Source organism: Erithacus rubecula (assembly GCF_903797595.1).
Source record: "Erithacus rubecula genome assembly, chromosome: 13".
Taxonomy (NCBI): domain Eukaryota; kingdom Metazoa; phylum Chordata; class Aves; order Passeriformes; family Muscicapidae; genus Erithacus; species Erithacus rubecula.
The window spans coordinates 11969836-11985083 of NC_136665.1; the positions used below are offsets into that span (position 1 = coordinate 11969836).

At 43.5% G+C, this 15248-nt stretch overlaps 1 protein-coding gene across 2 annotated transcripts in view; it reads right to left on the minus strand.

Moving 5' to 3' along the window:
* Positions 1-723: 723 nt before the first annotated feature.
* Positions 724-15248, minus strand: part of ARIH2 (ariadne RBR E3 ubiquitin protein ligase 2) — a 33224-nt gene continuing 18699 nt past the window's right edge. For both annotated transcript variants that reach the window (XM_079317129.1, XM_079317128.1), the window contains 11 exons: positions 11396-11543; positions 10767-10888; positions 9770-9879; positions 8826-8943; positions 7288-7338; positions 7166-7187; positions 5530-5681; positions 4326-4469; positions 3904-3972; positions 2890-2973; positions 724-2414 (listed from right to left, as the gene is read on the minus strand). In XM_079317129.1, coding sequence (XP_079173255.1) covers positions 2343-2414; positions 2890-2973; positions 3904-3972; positions 4326-4469; positions 5530-5681; positions 7166-7187; positions 7288-7338; positions 8826-8943; positions 9770-9879; positions 10767-10888; positions 11396-11540 — 1089 coding nt within the window. In that variant the 5' untranslated portion in view covers positions 11541-11543 and the 3' untranslated portion in view covers positions 724-2342. The remainder of the gene's footprint in view (positions 2415-2889; positions 2974-3903; positions 3973-4325; positions 4470-5529; positions 5682-7165; positions 7188-7287; positions 7339-8825; positions 8944-9769; positions 9880-10766; positions 10889-11395; positions 11544-15248) is intronic.

Below are 15248 nucleotides of genomic sequence, written 5' to 3' on the forward strand. Positions count from 1 at the left end.
TGCACACTGCATTTTTTAAGGATAGTTTAATCATTGGTTCACTGCAAACTACTGGGTCTCAGCAAACCTTCCCCCCTCCACTATCCCTTCCCATGGAAGCAGCATGCCAAGACAACCATTTGGGAATGGGAGAGGGAGAGAGACTGACTTCTAGGATGTATCATGAGGAGGGCACAATGAGGCTGCTGCGGGGTGCAGAGTAAGGAATGAAGTCAAGAGACAGTGGCTGGAGCAAGGTCAAATCTATCTCTACAGCTCCAGCCTCCAGGGGAGCCAGAACAGGACAGAGCAGGAGCCATGGATATGGAGATCTTTTGCACAGAAGCAGTGCTGCTCCCAGAAACCACAGACCCCTTCCCTGCCCTGCTCCCTGACTCCAGCCACCTTTCCACAAGCCTGCCCTGCCCTCGGCTGTTTCTGCTGTAAAACTCACTCCATGGCCAGCAGCTCCTTGTAGTGCATTCCCTCATTCCCTGAGGATAGATCCCACACCAGGGATGGGAGGAAGGTGAAGGCCTCTCAGTTTGAAATTTTCTGCTGTGTACAGCAAGCATGGGCACAGAATTAGCTCCTATGACAGCTACTCCTTCAGTTTAAACTAATGCATCAGTCTCGATAAAATCTAAGAGCCAAATTACACCTGCTGTAATACCTGGGGTCACATGTCTCAGGTACATGAAAGAGACTCCAACTGCAGAGTTAGCTTATTCTGACACGAAGGAATTTAGCACTTTTCCCCCCTCCAGTTTAATCTTTATCAAGTGACATTGCATAAGAACAATACAGGGATGCATCAAAGGCAACACTTCCAAATACAGCATAGAAGAAAATCCCACGAGTTCCCCACAGAGGTGAAAATTTCCTCAGATCAGACTCTAGCTGCACCTTACTGGCTGTAAACAAGCTCCTGGTGCAAGTGACACAGATATCTATGAAATCCTAGTATGTTGCCTGCTTCCTGTAGCAAACAGGCAAGAGCCAGCATTTAAGTAACCTTTTGCATGTTAACCCCTACTAAGATGAACTAGGTTTTCATATTTTTATTTTAGTGTATATTTTACATTAGAAAAGAGAATGTTAATAAAAAAGCTCCACATGCTCCTAACAATCAATTTTCTGATAAGTTCCCACCAGCATCAATACTAATATACAAATAAATTAATTTTGCTAGTTAATTTTCTGCCTGGCTTGGTGCAGGCTCTGCACAAGCAGTGCACCTGTATTCAAGTGCCCGTCCACATTGCCAACACGTGCCAGGGAGTGTGTAGTACATAATATTTCCTCCTCATAATGTAGTGGTGTTTAGTCTCACTTTGATGAACGAGATCAATTTTTCTCAGCCATGCTACCCAGCAGGCACAAATAATCTTTATCAGGCTGCATGGCACTGTTATAACATGGATTCTTTCACTCTGCAAAAGCCCCAAGCCTTGATTAACAACTGTATGCTACTACTCCCTCATCACTCACTTTGGCAATACAACATCCTCCCCACAAAAACAAGTAAAGCAAAAATCTACATGGAAGACCTAAAATTCATCAAATGCAGAATCTGATTTCTCTCAATTTCTCTCAAACTCAAGGCATATTCCCCCCAATGTTAACCCAGCCTGTCCCCTGCAATTCCTCTGCTTGCTTTTGCTTGTGTAGCTGGATTTTGCACAGGTGATTTACAAGAAAAAGAGATGTCACATGTGATCATACTGAATCACAGCCACTGCTGGTACTGTCAGGCCAGACACAGCAGCAGCCACCCTTAACACCAGCCACTCTCCTCATTCAATGCCAATGCTGCAATGCCCTGGTTAAAGGAGCACTGGAAAATCTAGCTGAGATATTTTTTAACCTCCTTCAGTGACTAGGAGGATTTTCAGGTCAGAGGAAGGGAGAGGGAGAGGGGGAAAAGCCCATTAAATTTACAAGCAGATTAAGGAAAAACACTCCACTGCCAATTTATTTTTAAAAAGGGTTTTGTGTTATTCTAAGGTTTGTCTGTATAATTGTACAACCGTTGAAAATTACATAAACTGTAATGATCTAACACTATTAACAGCCATTCAGAAAAAAACTCCCTCCCCTTCTGAAACCATCAAGGGCAGGAGGGATAATGGCCCAGGAAATACGCCAATCTGAGCTCTGGCCTCTAGCCTGGCAGAAACAGAAACAGAAAGATAAGAGAACAAACTGGACTAAGAGGTGGTGTTTGCATGTGTCTGACTTGCAAGGGGAGGGGTGGCTTTGTCCTTGGCCGTGTTCTCCCAGAGGCAGTGCCTGCTTATCCTAGTGAAGCTACCATCACTTCACTCGCTGCTCTCACCCCTGCACTGTCACTTCCTCCTCTCTTATGTGTCATGGAAGTCTTTCAGCAGGGTTCTTCGTCTCTGCTCTGCTATGTGCATCTGATTCTCTAAGTCCTGGTAAAAGAAAAGGTACAAACTGTTAGCATAAAATCCCTGGAGAAGACCTCATTTTCCTTAGGGGGACACTGAAATCCAGCTTGAGAAGCACCAACCATCACACACTTTATACAGATTCCAGATTACAAGATCCCAGATCCTCTGCCTTTTTATAGGGGTTCCCTCTGCAGTTACCCAGCATCTGCTCTGTCTAAAATGCTAGACACTTAATAAAATTGTTTTTCACCAGAGGGCTGCATGCAGTCTCCTCCAGAGCTCCGTGGGACTTGTTTCATTTTGCAGGAATCCCTGCAGCCACCCTTCCTCTCCCACAAGGCAGTAAGCACTCTGCTTCTACATCATCTCCTGGCTAAAGATGGTTTCTGGATCTAGTTTCTCAGAACCCTCACTTGACAGCCTTAGTACTACTGCAGAAGTGTTAAGCCCAACAAACAAAATCTGGCCAGCAGGCTCAAGCAAGCAGAACACTCACCCCTCTGTCGTAGCTGTCTGCTCGCTCCACTTTCCATGAGAGATTTTCAATTTCAGCTTCCAGCTGGGCCTGCTGGTATTCAAACTGCAAAGATCAAAATAAGAGACATCAACAAGAAACTAGTTTAGTGGAGTAGTTTCATTACACTTGAGGAGCAGACAAATGTGTTCTGCCAACAGCAGTGCTGGCAGAGCAGGTTTGTGTATCCTCCTTATCCATCTTCATCTAGATGGGATCACCCCTTCTAGGCATTTCTTGTGCAAGCACTTCCCAACCTGCAGCACTCAAAATTAACCCAGTCAGCCTAAAAACTGCACGTGACAAAACATCTCCTAATTCAGCTTATTTTGCCATAAATAGGGAACAAAATGCTCTCATAAGTAACTCTTCAGGCAGAGTGAAGGGATTGTTAACCACTGTTAGGAGCAGCAACTTGTTTCATTAGCACAGTCAGATCCAGAAGAGAATGTCTATCCACAGCCTTAGAGAACACATGATGCTATGAAGGCAGATTCTATAACAGGTTTTACAGGACAGCTGAGTCAAAGAAAAAACTCCTCACTGAATTCAAGGTTATTTTTGTGCTTCTTCAGCCCATGAGATGCACCAAGCCAGTAAGGAACTTATACCAGGAATAAAAAGCAAAGCTACACCCTGATCCAAGGAAAATTTCTCCTCCAGCAGCTCTTTGCAGGAAATATGGCCCACACCATTGTGATAAATCTTACCAAGATATAAATACACACTTCCAGCCTCAAATCATTCTGGATAAATGGCTTGTTAGTGAAAGTGCAGTGAAGTCCTTTGGGAAAATAATGTAGTGTATAAGAGGATAGGACTGCTCATGGACTTGAACTGAAGAAGAAAGGTGCAAGCCCCATCTATTTATTCTGTCTCTCCTTACCTCAAAGTCAGGACTAATATTTTAGACACTGCCCAGCCCTGGAATTCAGCCCAGCATGCTGCCAGCTATAGCCCAAAGAGTTATCAGAAAAAAGGAGCAGAACATCTTACCAGCTTCTTTCTGGGACCAGACTCCATGTAGTAGGCATATGGATATGTGTACTGCAGGGTGTAACGACACTGTCCAAGAGTAGGAGGAAAAGAGAGAGAAAAGGACAGTAGTGTCAGTCTTGGAAATCAGCACAGTCACATTTATGCAATCACTACAGGTTAAGAAGCTACCTCCTGACAACTGGACAGTTCCTGGTAAAATTCCCTATAACTTGCTTTGAAGAACTTATACAGGTCTGTGTATTGTGCAGTGTGACTTCACAGAGGTCACTTCTAGACGATTTTTGCTTAGTTCATGTCCTAGACCAGAAGTGCTGTCCCACAAAACCACAACTCTTAAGTTTCCCTCCTTACTTGGTGTTATGAATTTAGCATTCTGTCATGTATTCTCTTCACTGTGCCAACAAGACACAATTACCCACCTTTGCAAGTAATTTTGCAGCATTCTGTAGGTATTGCCAATCTATCCATGTTCCCAAGTTGTTCATAACTCTTTCCTGGATTTTCTCCTGGATTCGTTGGTATGTCTGTGCCTCCAGCTGTAGGCTTTTATTGTGATTCTCCCACTGCAAGGGATGGGAGACAGGGAAAGGAAAAAAATGGCATGAGAACAGAGTACTACTGATGTAAAAGCACAAGCTCTAGCAAGCAGAAATTGGAGTGGGGTAGGAGTCCAGCAAGGTAAGACATGCTGTGGGAAAGAATGGCAAGGCAGCACCTCCAGCAGCAAGTGGTGGAGGCTGTAGACAACAGACTGACAGCAGCAAGAGCAGGGAGCAAACCCAGCTCCTCCAAGTGGGAATGCCCTCTGGTCACACAGTGACCTTGTGTCTAACAAGGGGAAAGTCATGGCAAATCCTCAACTTAAAGGATTTCTATAGGAAGGTCAAGAGTTTAAATTAACATTTGACATGAGCTCAGTGAACTCCAATATCCACATGCACATTATAAACATGGCTATTTCCCAAAGCCTGTTGGTCTGGAGAGCCAGGAATGAAGACGTTTATTTTATGATAGGACTTGGCTCATGCTGTGAAGAATAAATGCATTTTAATGGGGAAACTGAAAGGCAGCAGTATTTAACCTCTACCACATTCTCTTCTAGAGATGCTGCTGTAGAGTTGCTCTGCATGGCCAGGTGCATGGAGCCTGCTGTGTGGACAGAGATGCTCTGATGGCAACTTTTAAAAATGCGATTACATGAAATTTCAGTAAAATTTTGCTACAGCCAATGAAGCTTTGAACATGGTATAATTTATTTAGTTTTTAACTGTATAAAGACATACTGCAAGGAACAGAAGTTTCCCAGTCTTGAAAGGAAATGATTGGAACAGTATCTATCTACTGCAGCACCACTCAGCCTGCAGGTACATGGTACAGTGGCACACAGGTAATACTGATTTTCTCTAGCACAAGGGAATATAGGAGTGAATACAATTTGCTTTGGGGATGTCATCACATGGAACTTTCAGGGCAGGATTTTGAGTGATAAACAACAGGGCTTGAAAATTCTGCACAGATTCTCTTTGGGCAGTTTCTTGCACGGAGATTGCTGGCAATGACCTTTGCACCAGGCAGGGAGCATTAAAAGGCTACAGCAGCTCTGGCCAAGGAGATGTCTCCTACCCTCTCAAAATAGAACAAGTACTTCTTAAGGGCCTCCCTGGCCTGTGCTTGCTGACTCTGGTTTACAATATCAGGATTCTCTTTGTACCGACTGCATTCGTAGTACTCGCTGCCGTGAGTCTTCCAGTCTCCCAGACACATCCAGCAGAAGTCTGCAGAAAACAGCAAAAAACCTCACTGTGATGCACAGAAAAAAACCTCTAAGAAAGAAAAGCTTCAGAAGACAGAGCCCATCTGTGTTCAGATATTTCAGCTAAGCCAAGAAACACACACATTTTGTATCATCTTGCAAAACAGAACTCAACAGTGAGCCAAAAATACCACCCTGTCTTGAAGATTTTAATTGCACAGCCTCTCATTCAGCTATGGAAAGTAAATCTTTAAGTTCTGCATCTTGTACACCAAAAACACTGGTAGAACTGCATTTGCACCCTGCACATACTGTCACTCTGGGTTAGAGAAGAGGCTGCCAGTCCCTTTTGTGAGTTGCACCCTCCCCACCATGGGCACACCGCCCCATGCAAACCTCTGTCTGAATAAAACATGAATAATTGGATCCAAAAATGAGCTAAGTAATGCAAAAGGAAGTCTGCCCTCAGTTCTCTCCAGGAGGGAACAACCCAGGTAATGTCAGATGTCAGTGGTTTATGACACTTCAAGTCAGAAGCTGCAGAAATAGGAAGAAAGTGGAGTAAAGAGAGCAATAGTAAAAAGAGCAAAACGTGGTAATTTTCTGATTTCAGAGAGAGGCTGTGAGTTCTGCTGTGAAGGAAAAAAGATGGAGATTAAATTGCTACAATAAGAATCTCTTCTGTGTTACTATGATAATGAGACTGAAATCTATAATTCTTCAGTTCATCAGCCTTCTTGAATGCTAAGTCACCATGTTATCTTGGCACCTTCCTGCTCCCCCTTGTCACAGAGCTCCATCAAAGCACATCCAGTGCTGCCAAGAACTCCAAAGCAAAGGAAATGAGAGAGGACAGTCATATTTAAGCACTTTCCCAATAAGGTTCTGATATTACAATAGTTTCTAGTGGTACATTTAACTCAGAGGGCTGAATACAACAATATCTTACTCCAAGGCAACCGAAATTAATTCTGCCATGTAAAGGTAAGTGAAAAAACAGGCTGTCATTTTGTAGGGCCACACAATGGGCCAAAGACACCCAGGCTGCTAATTGCACAGGAATGGACTGAGAAGTTCAACACCTGCTGTTACATTCACAGCTCTTGCAGTTTCATCTGGGTTGAAGCTCATTATTTCCATCACTAAGCAGAAGGACTTAAGCTGTGTAAATGGCTAAGTTTGACAATATTTTCAGCTGATTACAAATACAATTACATGGAAAGCTCTCCTGTGAGATGGACTCCACTGTTAATATCCTGGATACTTCTCTATCCAATACACATATCAGGGGCAGAAGTCAAACCAGCACTGAATCAGAACTCAGTTGAGATCACAGCCAGTACTAAAAAAAGCTGTCACATAGAAATATGTAATTAATATCCTGTTCAGCTTTTATTAGGGGGAAAATATTTCAGCCTGTGTTCACAATTTGTCAAAAACAAAAGAGAGGGAATCATCACCACTGACAAACACTGCAGAAGAAACAAGCTTCCAAACCCAACTTACCATGCTTGCATTTGGAACATTGCTGAAAAAGAAGAGACAAAAGGCATTTGGTTAGCAGAAAGTGTGGGAAAAAAATTCCACTTAGAACAAGGGGGGTTTGACGTGTTCAGGGAATTACTCACCATGTGATTGCAGCCTCCATTCTTTTCAATACAGATATTGCACTTGGGACACTAAGGAAACAGACACAATTGTTAGATCTAACTCTAGCAGCCTTCTGAAGAATGACAGCACTTGTATGATTATTCCTCTCTGCTTTTTTTTCTTAAAAATAGGCATTCACATATGAGAAATATTCTCATATGAGAATATTAGCATTTATACCCTGCTTCCCACCAGTTCCTGACAGCTCCATTTAAAAGACAGCAGAATAGCAAAGTCAGGCATTTACACTGCAGCACTGGAGTGTTTGCTCAAGAAAACAAATGTACTGTTGTTACTCCTTGTAAAACGGAAGGTCTTGCTGAGTTACCACCCTGCAGTTACTCAGGCACAGGGACACAATTAGCTCAAGGATGACAGTGTATCACAGCTACTTTGACTACAGATAATTGTCACTATATTCTGCCTTCAGCAGCCACTAACAAATGACATCTCAGCTACCTGCAGAGACTCTGCCTAACCACAGGAGGGATGCACACACCCCCACTCCACAGATACCCTGGGGTGTCCAGATACATTTTTTGGGCTGCATAGGTAAAACAGAGGAAGTGAGTTTTGCTACTTTGTATAAATTTTCATCTCGGGAAAAATGTATGCCAGGACTGTGCTCAATAATAGAGAATCATCAGAAACAATACCATCACATGCTGACACTTTGTCCAGAGAAGGAAGGGAACTTGAAATCTCTGATCCATCTAAGTACCCCCTTTCCTAACAAAACTGAAGCTTGCAGCTAAATCACCACTGTCACAATTGCCACTGGCCATCGTACTACAAATGTAGCCAAAAACTGTTTTGAAGTTGGGCCACAAAATACCAAGGAGATATTAAAACTTTCAGTCTCAGACTGCTAATTTAGAGGATGAAGATAGTATATTCATACAACAATTCTACAGGTAGGCTAGCATGCACAATATGTAATACTATTTCTTTGTCTTGGGTCTAAATCTACTAAAAGTACTCCAATGTCTAATTTACAGACTTCAACTACTCCACTCTGCAGTCCTTGCCAAATCAAGATTGTCCTCCAGTTCACAGTACTGCACAAAGTTTTTCAGGCTTAAACACCACTGGTGCCTTTCTTGGTATTGACTTTGCACTTATGACACCTTCTCCTTCCATTATAAATACATCTGCACTGGTTGTTTCAAAGCAGTCACAATTCTTCTGCTTGTGGGAGGACAGCACACCTGGCAGTCAGACATTCACATCAGGTCTGGAATAAGGACCACCAGGTCCTTACTGCAGGAGGGCAGCTGAGCTTCCCACACAAAGCATTCTCAAGGCATTCAGTTAAGTTCTATCACTGCCATAAGTACATAATCACTTCACATATGACAGTAGCTTCTGACAGAAGCTTCTTGACAGTCCCTAGGGAGCTGTGAGAATTTGCAGTCTGCGAAAAAGAACACCACAATGCTACGTGTGTATAGAATTACATCCTGCTTTCCAGCCAGGGCTAGAGGAGAAGAAATAACATGCAGGTGCCTGTTCTTACATCTTTAGTGTGAGCACTGATGTAGTTGGCTGTTTCAGAGTCATCTGCACACTTGGTGAGCCATTTCCGAATGGTAGCGCAGTCTGTGGGCGCGTGGTACATCTGCCGACACTTAAAGCTTAATGGGGGAGAAAAAAAAAAGGAAAAGACATATCACTTTCTACAGAAATGACTCAAGAATTGAGGTTTTCCTGACCAAAATCTGGGGGGCCCAGTAAGGGATGGAAATGCTCTTGTGTATTAGTAGAGTGTGAAGACCAAGACTGAACTGCAATTCCCCCTTCTTCTTGTGTAAAAGCCAGAGTCAGGATGAAAGTGAACCTGGGCCTGACAAATCATGTGTCTGAGGGCTGATATGCCCCTTCCTAGAGCCCACCAATGTCTCCTCTAACAAGACTGCAGAGTTCTGGGGTGGATCAGTCACTTACAAGTATCCTGACTCCACTGGCAGATATAAGGCACCTATATTAGCATGACTTGACAACCCCAGGTGAACAAGGGCTATTTGCATGGAGATACCAGAAAGCTGGATCACTAAACTGGGAGTCAGATGTTTTAATAAACTTAAAAACTCAATACCAGCAGATAGCAAGGAGGACTCTATGTTTACTACCAGAATCTATATCAAGCACTGTGCCTGTAGGAAAATTTCTAAGCTAGCCAAAATGTGAGAATGGCAGATTTGTAACCCTTTGGTTACTCAAGCTCTGTGTCCCCTGGTTGTCAGAGCACCCAAGTTCTCAGCAGTTTAGGAAGCAAGGGGATGTGTGACCACCCGCAGAAGTCAGATCACAAGTGTCCAGTTACTCAGGCTAACTCAAGTTACAAACAACTGTAGCAAAGCATTTCAGATACTTCTACACACCAAAACTGTTGGCAAGCAAAAGGACTGGCTCTGAGGACAGCACACACTTTCCCTGTGATCTGTAAACTCTGTTTCTTACCAGAAAACCTCATTGCAACGATTGCACTGCACTCGCCGGGCTTTTGGCTCTTGTACCTGTATGACCATAGGGCAATCTGCACCAGGACACAGCTGCAGCTGGTAATGGCTCTGTGGACACAACAAGGGAGTAAGACCAGCAGTGGGTGTAGGAGACCATTATCTGTTCCACTTTGACCATTCCTATCCTCAAAAACATACAAGGGAGTTATTTCATATAAAAGAAGTATCATCAGATCTTGGCTATCAGAGCAGATCCCGCATTTCCCCGTATGGAAGAGGATTGGTTCTTACTTACAGCTTCTCTAGAACAGCCAATTCAAAAGGACAGTTACAGACTAAGTGAGCACAACAAACAAAACCCCACAAAGACACTAAACAAATTATTTTACTCCATTTGAGCTCCTTCCCTATCTTCTTATCTCCCAGAAGCTACTCTGCTGCTCTTCTGTGGTGGCCATTTCTTACCAAGGGTCTCTTATTGAGAAGAGGTGACACCATGCTTTCCAACTGCTTTGCTGCTTTTTTAGTGTTCCCTGTCTGTTCTCAGTTATCAGAATACTCCTGCATATTTAACCTTAACAACTGCTACTTTAATTTCAAGAAAGCTCACACAAAATGTAATTGAGCAAGCCAATTCAGCTGGGTTATCCTGAGTTGAGTGACCTATTTTTCTGAACCTAAAAAAAATTTATGTAAATAACAAGGACTTGAATAATCAGATTGAAGTTTTGAAATTCTCAGCTGCAACACTGAGAATTCTGAAGCACCAGCCAAGGAGTTAGTGGATGACCTTACAGCAGAATTTACTTTGGCAACCTGCTAGAGCATTTTGTCAGTGAGGCTGTCCTACAGAAGCAGCCACATCATGCCTATTGAGGACAATTTTGCTGCAGTTACTGCAGTTCTAATCAAAAATGCAAGACACTTCAAACAAAATTTCTGCAAGTCATTGGTGATTTGACCCAGGGTATTTTAAAACTGAAAAAATCTACTACCTCCACATAGTCCCTGAAGAGGTAGCGCCTGTATTTGTCTTTCAGCTCTTCACTAGGCAGCAATGGAAACACAAAATCTTCTGGTGTCCGGAGTAGACAGTCCTGAGCCATGCAGGACACCCCTGAGAAGACAAAGCAACATTTTAGAACAGTGCTGCTTATACTAAGGGGTGAATGCACAGAGTATTCGATGGTTTCCTTAGTGCCATCTGTTGTTGTGGCAAGAGGGATACAACTGTGAAACAAATAAGGGCTGCTGAAAAGCTGAAGCCCAACTGTCTTCACCAGAAGATGACAGGGCACATGTGTATCCAGGACCAGTGAGTGCTTCAACCAGTATTCACAAGGTCAGATACTTAAATTAGAAAATTACATGTTACTGCCATGCCAACATGAAAAACAGGCTCAGAAAAGCCCAAAGCAACTCTGGCAACTACTGGCTTCTCCCCAACAAAAAAGGGAACAGATGTTTGTATCCACAAGCACTCCAGGGGCATTGCACATCATCACAGATGCAAGTTCTATTCAACAGATTTGCAGTTTCTAACTTGTTACAGTCATGCTCTTGACTCATCAGAATGGCCAGTGGGGCAAACACAGACCCAGCACCGCATCCACCTTGAACTCACCGACTCCAACACCATCCTTGACGAGCACTGTACAGTGCTGCTCCCAGCAGCTGCGACAGAACTGGTGCTGACAAGCCAGGGAGAGCAAGTTCTCCTTCCGGACAAACTGCATGCACACTGCGCAGTGGTGGGAGGAATGTACCATTGCCTGGGAGAGAGACAAATCAGCAGTACAGTGAAAGCATCCCAGGCCTCCCAGAGCATTTTCAGCTCGTCCACAGACACCTGCATCACCCTCACTGTGACAATGGGCTCCATAGAGGTCCAGACCAGAACAAGTTCATAAGCAGCTGGTGTGCTAAGGTGCTGCACTGCTCCAAACAGTCAGTCCTTCTCAAGAACCTCCAACCTCACAGAGCACAACACGTTGACAGTCTCTGAAGAGCTTCTGCCTCTCCTCTAGTGCTGTCCAGAACTCATCTTTGCTTTTCTGGTTCTTATTCCCATCTTGTTTGAAATACCTCATTGTGTTAGTCCTTCCCTGGATTTACTAATATTTTGCGAGCTGGGCCAGACTATCTCTACAGGCTCTGGAGAGCAGCTGTCACTGCAAACAGACTTAGCAATGCCCTTTTACTGGACAGTAATTTTGGGTAATGGAAGACACAAGAGTGTTTATACAGAGATGAAAGGCAATTCACTAACTATCACCTGCCATCTCTTATCTTCTGCCTATGCTACATTTGGCAAAACAGGCATCATCCCTTCAGCTGAAAAAGATTAAGAGGGTTTGTTTCAAATCAGGCATAACTGCTACTGCTTCACCAAACCTGGTTTCCCCCTATGTTGTGCAGATCTGATCCCTAGACAACAGATCAAGCCTACAACATATCTCCACTCACCACTGGGACCTGCAGAACTAGGTCTAGCCCAGCATCATCAAAACCAAGGCTCTACAAAGCTGTCAGCTGCAGTTTATGTTCCAGTTTTTCCTTTCACAGAGAAGTCATATAATCACTTTGCACACACATTGCTACTTGTGGAGAAGCTGGTGTGAGCCTGCCATCAGTTTTCACACAAATCTCTGCATGCTGGAGACATGGAGCAGCAGCACCATGATATGCAGCCACATGACTGACAGAGCTTGATTTATGGCACGGCCACAAGAAAGAGCAGTAATGCAAATTTGTTCTAAATGGCCTCACTTACAGACCAGAACAAGATTCACTGAGTCTGTAATTGCACTGATTGCCTGGATCAGCTGCTCAGCCTGAAGAGCACATGTGCTGCCTCTCTGAGCTCACCACTACAGCTTCTCCCTATGGGGTCAGCCCCCTACAGACACTCACTATGAGCATCTGTCCCCAGAATCATCCTGCATTACAAGCTGAAACACAGAACATCTTGCTCTAGCAGACACAGACTATAATGAATTGTCTAGCAAATCAAGTTTAAATTAACATTTTAACCATGGTATCTTTCATCCTAAAATAAAATCCTACCATTTGTAGGAGACTGGAGAAGTTATTAATGGCTCAAAACAATTAAAGTATGTGCTTGGGTGGGGGCAGGAGAAGTTCTGGGAAGGTGGGGTGGTCATTGCTCCATATCCCACCCACTGGAGCCTGGAGCTTCTGGTCCAGGCCAAAGTAGAAAAGCCACTGGAACACTGAAAGCCCCACTTGTGGGGAGGGACTAGAACAGATAAAAGACCATAGTGACAGTGTGCAGCCTTGAGAGTCTCGCTGCCTTGGACCTTACAGCAGCTAAGATTGACTGAATCCAAGATGGTGACTATTATCTTTCTATCTCTCTTCTTTCTTCTCCTAACTTCCTTTTCTTGAAATCTGGATGGATTAGAGTTTGCTAAATCAGTGCCTTGCCTTACTTTAATTGGATGTTGCTTTAATATTTGCCAAGTCCTGTGTAGTCCAAAGTTGCAAGTAAAAGTTTGTTACTCAATCTCCTGAGAAGTTTGTTGTCTTCTCCTGCACTCTGCCTAGGAGTATCAAAGTACCTAAACCCCTTTCAAACACTCATCGAGAGAGCTCAGGGCATGACAGTTCTTCAGGTGCAGTGAGCAGGGGTGAGGGTGGTGAGTGGTTGAGGGTGGTGAGGAGCTGTGTTCAACTGGGACAACACACTGAGTACTGGACAAAGGAGAATTGTTATTCAGTTGAAGCCAAATTTTCCAGCAGAGAGATCGTGGTAACCTGGGAAAAGCACGATCTCAACTGCTACCTTCAGCCAGACTTGCTTTGCATGGACAGAGGAAAATTGGCATTCTCTGTCTGGTCTTGTGGAAAAAATACAGTATTTAGCAAAAAAAGAAGAAAAAAATTGGTAAAGGCAAACCCACAGTCTGCCCACTTTTGGGAGCTGCTTTAATAGCTGCTCAAAGAGATAAGCACAGAGCTAAGCAATGAGATAAGGTGGTGAATGGGTCTTTGACAGAATTGGCTAAAATACTGCAAGTGACCTTGGAGGCAGAACACAGTGGCCAGCAGAAAACACATAATGAGTTAAATGCTGAAAAGAGACTGGCAGAAAGCTCGTATATTTGACTAAAGAATCTCATGTAAGAGAAAGAGAATTACATTTGTAGATTGCCTGCCTGAAGGGGGAGGATTTGGAGAATGAGGTGGGATTTTCTAGACTCACTAAAGAGGTGGAGCTTACTGATGATGTCACCTGCCTTTATCCTTGGGAGGAGCTTGGTACAGCAAAGCCAGACCCTCAACCTATCCCTAAACTCTGACCACTTATAAAGACTGATGCTGTTTATGAGAGGGAGTGTGAGGAGGCAGCACCCAGTGCAACAACTAAACAAATGCCCTATTCTGCAACTGAGCTGGCTCAGCTTCAAGAAGAATACAGCAGGCATGCAAAGGAAAATGGAACAGTATGTGTGGAGGATTTCACTGATGGAGTTTTGCAGTATGTATAGAAGTTTGCCACACTAGGCAAAAAAGCTTCCTGTACCACTTCTTATCTCCTTGGAGCAAAATATAAAGTTATTGTACATTAAAGCTGGGTAAGTGTTTGGTCCAAACCCAGGACCCTGACTGAAATGATGTGCTGATGGTCTTCACCTTGCCTGGCATGGAGGTTGGAATGCCAGGGGGAATACTCAAGTGATACAAGACTTGGATAAATCTTGAAATACATGTAGCAATTTGCAGGTATGTCAAATTAGAAAGATTTTTTTTCTGGACTTTAGGCAGATACTTTGAGTCCATGAAGTTTATATTTCTGTCAGCTTGGCTTTTTCACTGCCAGTGAACAAATCTGCCAGTTACAAGAGAGCTCAGATGCCAAATCAGGCTTTTAAGATCTCTCCCCCACAATCCAGAGTGCTTCCCAGATGCAGTATTTTATCATTCAAAATCTGACACATGGCAACATGTTCCTAGGGTAATTCTGCATTGTACAGACACCCACCATGAATGAAATCTATAAACATGCAACAGGAAATTTCTGCTTAAGGTGGTGGGGAAAGCATCTGGTGATCAGTGTAGCCCTGGATACAAAAAACAAGTTGCTGGTTCAAATATCAGCACTGACTGACTCAGTAGCAACACAACTCACTGAGAGACTTAGCTTAAGCATCCCTGAGCTGAGCAGTGCAAATAGATAAGAACGATTTAAAAGGTAAAAGAAAATATTAAAAAAAAATCAAAAAATCTGTTCCAGGCACAGACAAACTCTGTTAAGTCTGTGCAGCCAGAACTTCTTTTCAGTGCCTTTTAACAGAAAACAGAATAGGAAGAGGTAGCCAAGCCAAAGTACTCTGTTCCTTCCACTGTCTGCCACCACTCATGCCAAAAAAATTATCCTAATTTTCTTGAAGAAATTTTCTTGAACACTACCTGCAAGCCAACAGCAAAGCTGCTGTTTAAATATTAGAGACCTC